Raw genomic sequence first — 3,409 nt, 5'->3', positions numbered from 1 at the left:
AGGCTCAGGCCCCGGGGCCGCGGACAGCTCGGCACTCCCAGGTGGCGCCAGGCTGCGAAGGTGAGCGTGGCACCTGAGAGGGGCCCTGTGCCCACATCTGTTCTGGGGGGTGGTCAGCTCCCTCTTGGTCATCCTCTGGCGGGGCCTCCCTGGCACCGGGGGCCGGACTTCCCGCTTCCCCACCCGCCAGCCTTGCTGTGTCGGGGTCCTGGCCAGGAGGCAGGTGCTACTGGATCTATTTTGGACCCTCCTCCGCCCCTCCCCTCCCCGGCACCCTCCACTTTTCCGGGTCTGACCCTCTTCTGACACCTGCGTCTCTTCCTTGTGATCCCGAATTTGCGTCTGTTTCCTTCAAGCTAGAAAAGGTCTGCAGTTTCCAGAAGAGTGGACGCGCCTTCTTTGGACCGAGGTGGGGCAAGAGGAGCTGACCTGTGCCCTGTCCTGGGGGCCCAGCCTCGGCTCATGGCAGCGCCCCCGCTGGGCCGCCTGGTGCTGACCCACCTGTTGGTAGCCCTCTTTGGCATGGGCTCCTGGGCTGCCGTGAACGGGGTCTGGGTGGAGCTGCCCGTGGTGGTGAAAGACCTCCCCGAGGGTGAGTGAGAGCTGCAGGCAAGCGGGGGCCAGGCCGGCCCGGGAGGCGGGCTGCAGCCGCGTTGCCTCTGACGTGGCCCCCTGCCTTCCCTGCAGGTTGGAGCCTCCCCTCGTACCTCTCTGTGCTGGTGGCGCTGGGGAACCTGGGGCTGCTGATGGTGACGCTGTGGAGACGCCTGGCCCCAGGCAAGGGCGAGCGGGCCCCCATCCAGGTGGTGCAGGCGTTGAGTGTGGCGGGCACTGCCCTGCTGGCCCCCCTGTGGCAGCAGGTGGCCCCCGTGGCCCGGCAGGATCACTCCGTGGCCTTCCTGACGCTGGCCTTGGTGCTGGCGCTGGCCTGCTGTGCCTCCAATGTCACTTTCCTGCCCTTCCTGAGCCACCTGCCACCTCCCTTTCTGCGGTCCTTCTTCCTGGGTCAGGGCCTGAGTGCCCTGCTGCCCTGCGTGCTGGCCCTCGCTCAGGGGGTGGGCCGCCTCCAGTGCCCAGCAGCCCCCACCAACGGCACCCCGGGGCCTCCCCACTACTTCCCGGAACGTTTTTCTGCCAGCACCTTCTTCTGGACGCTGGCTGCCCTTCTGGTCATTTCAGCTGCCGCCTTCCAGGGTCTTCTGCTGCTGCTGCCGCCGTTACCACCGTCCATGCCCACAGAAGGCGTGGGGCCTGGCTGTCGGGTGGGAGCCCCAGGAGTGGAGGAGGAGGCGGAGGGAGAGGCCTCACCACTGCAGGAGCCACCTTTCCAGGTGGCAGGCACCACATCCAGCCGAAACCCTGAGGCCCAACGACTGCTCTCTGCCCGCAGTGCCTGCCTGCTGGGCCTGCTGGCTGTCACCAACGCACTGACCAATGGCGTGTTGCCAGCTGTGCAGAGCTTCTCCTGTTTGCCCTATGGGCGCCTGGCCTACCACCTGGCCGCGGTGCTGGGCAGTGCCGCCAACCCCCTCGCCTGCTTCCTGGCCATGGGCGTGCTGTGCAGGTGCACAAGGGGCCTTAAGCCACTGGGGTTGGAACCTAGGGATGGGGACCCCGGCCAGGAACAGCCAGTCCTGACTTCCTGCTTACCCCTGGCAGGTCTCTGGCCGGGCTGGGCGGCCTCTCTCTGCTGGGCCTGCTCTTTGGGGGCTACCTGATGGCGCTGGCAATCCTGAGCCCCTGCCCGCCCCTCGTGGGCACGACTGCAGGGATGGTCCTTGTGGTAAGCGCATGGGACACTGGAGCAAGAGGGTGGCAGGGGAGGTGTGCCCTGGAGCCGGAGGCATCTATGCTCAGCCTGCTGCTGTGTCTCCCCTAGGTGCTGTCGTGGGTGCTGTGTCTGGGGCTGTTCTCCTATGTGAAGGTGGCTGCCAGCTCCCTGCTGCATGGGGGCGGGCGGCCAGCATTGCTGGCCGTTGGTGTGGCCATCCAGGTGGGCTCCCTGCTTGGTGCTGTCGCCATGTTCCCTCCAACCAGCATCTACCACGTGTTCCGCAGCGGGAAGGACTGTGTGGACCTGTGTGGACCCTGAAGCTGGGCAGGTGGGCTCTCACTCCACCCCACCTGTGCTCAGGCTGGGGCTGCTGCTGTGCCTGATGCCCACGGTCCCGGGAGGCCCTCCCCACGCCGGGCATGAACATGGACACCGGCACACTCCACGGCAGACCCTGGCACCTCGGGCCAGGCTGGGGACCACAGAGCAGGCCCCAGTCAGGTCCCGACCGGCGCTGTGGGCGGGGCTTGGGCCTGGGCTCTGTGTGGGGTTTGCACAGTAAAGCGTTTTTTTTCTGAGTCAGACTTGTTAACCCCAGGAGCACCTTGTCCTCTGCAGACAGACTTCCCCCGGCCACAGTCATGGTCTGGCTGTTCCTAGGCGCCTGCCACCCCCACGCTGTTCTCATATTCCGGGGGTTATGGCCTCTGAGCCAGGGCTCCTGCCCCTGACACCTTGCCTCTTGGACTCCCCGGCCGCCTGAGAACTGCCCTGAGGGAGGGCAAAGGCCAGCTCCCAGGGCCTGGAGTCTGGGCCACGGACCCACACAGGCAGCGTGGTGCCCACCAGTGTCAGCCCGCCCGGACCGCGGCTACATGGTGGGGCCTCTTCCCAGCTGGGCCACTGCTCCACAAGCATCTGCAGGCCTGTGGTGGCCGAGCCAGCCAGGCACAATGGACAGGATGGGCTGTCCCTGCTTTGTGACCCGGGCGCGGCCCACTCGCCCGCTGCTCTGGGGGACTTGACGCCAGGGCTTTGTTGCAAGGTCCAGGCACAGGAGGGGCTCAGTGCGTGGGACTTAGAAGAGGCCTTGGTGTAAGGTTCCAGCTAGTCGGGACCTTTCTGCTCAAGAGCACTGACCCCTCCCCCGAGCCACCAGCCTCCAGTTCCTGGCTCCTTCTGTGATCAAAGGCCCCCAGCGCCTTAGTGTCCAGGCGGACGGCATCACCTCCTTCCTGAGCAGCGCACTGCCTGGGAACTGGCCGGCACCTGCAGGGGTGGGATCTGTACCAGACGCGGTCTGTCCAGGACTAGGCGGTTCTTCCACAGGCTGGAGTGAGCATCTGAGCCAGGACGGAGGGCTTGCAGGGGTTGCAGAGGGTGTGCTGATGGGGCTGCAGGGGGGGCGGGGGGGCAGGACAGATTAGGGCCTACCTCTGCTAGGAGCCCTGCAGCCACTAGTCACGGGGAGTGGGTGCTGGGAGATACAGCTCCGTCCCCGCTGCCCAGCTCCTTGACTCAGCCTGTGTTGGGGCCTCTGAGGCCCTCAGCTGCCTCCTCCCTCATCCCCTTCAACCGCCACCCGCCTTGGCAGGACCAGCTGAGCACGAGGGCCTCTCTGTGGGAGGGAGGGGC

At 66.6% G+C, this 3,409-nt stretch overlaps 2 protein-coding genes across 3 annotated transcripts in view; one reads left to right on the top strand and one right to left on the bottom strand.

Annotated features, from left to right (window-relative positions):
• The window catches only part of FBXL6 (F-box and leucine-rich repeat protein 6), a 3,275-nt gene extending 3,178 nt beyond the window's left edge, over nucleotides 1-97 (bottom strand). The window contains exon 1 of the mRNA XM_006775160.2: nucleotides 74-97. Coding sequence (XP_006775223.1) covers nucleotides 74-97 — 24 coding nt within the window. The remainder of the gene's footprint in view (nucleotides 1-73) is intronic.
• Nucleotides 2-2,366, top strand: SLC52A2 (solute carrier family 52 (riboflavin transporter), member 2). Of its 2 annotated transcripts, none has more exons than XM_006775134.2 (5): nucleotides 2-60; nucleotides 357-592; nucleotides 688-1,564; nucleotides 1,660-1,783; nucleotides 1,880-2,366. In XM_006775134.2, exons 2-5 carry the CDS (start codon nucleotides 463-465, stop codon nucleotides 2,090-2,092), a joined length of 1,344 nt encoding a protein of 447 aa, XP_006775197.1. In that variant the 5' UTR covers nucleotides 2-60; nucleotides 357-462; the 3' UTR covers nucleotides 2,093-2,366. The 2 variants fall into 2 exon arrangements, with proteins under 2 accessions (XP_006775197.1, XP_006775198.1); XM_006775135.2 differs by having other exon boundaries at nucleotides 8-60; nucleotides 361-592.
• The last annotated feature ends 1,043 nt before the right edge of the window (nucleotides 2,367-3,409 follow it).

This window comes from Myotis davidii, unplaced genomic scaffold, assembly GCF_000327345.1.
Source record: "Myotis davidii unplaced genomic scaffold, ASM32734v1 scaffold1509, whole genome shotgun sequence".
Lineage (NCBI taxonomy): Eukaryota > Metazoa > Chordata > Mammalia > Chiroptera > Vespertilionidae > Myotis > Myotis davidii.
The sequence above is the reverse complement of the archived record's forward strand: the minus strand, read 5'-3'. Positions and strand labels throughout refer to the sequence as shown.

Coding starts and splice junctions, on each gene's coding strand:
- SLC52A2 (XM_006775134.2), top strand. CDS start 463: ATGGCAGCGCCCCCGCTGGGCCGCCTGGTGCTGACCCACCTGTTGGTA. Junction 1,565..1,659: donor GCCATGGGCGTGCTGTGCAG/GTGCACAAGGGG, acceptor TACCCCTGGCAG/GTCTCTGGCCGGGCTGGGCG. Junction 1,784..1,879: donor CTGCAGGGATGGTCCTTGTG/GTAAGCGCATGG, acceptor TGTCTCCCCTAG/GTGCTGTCGTGGGTGCTGTG.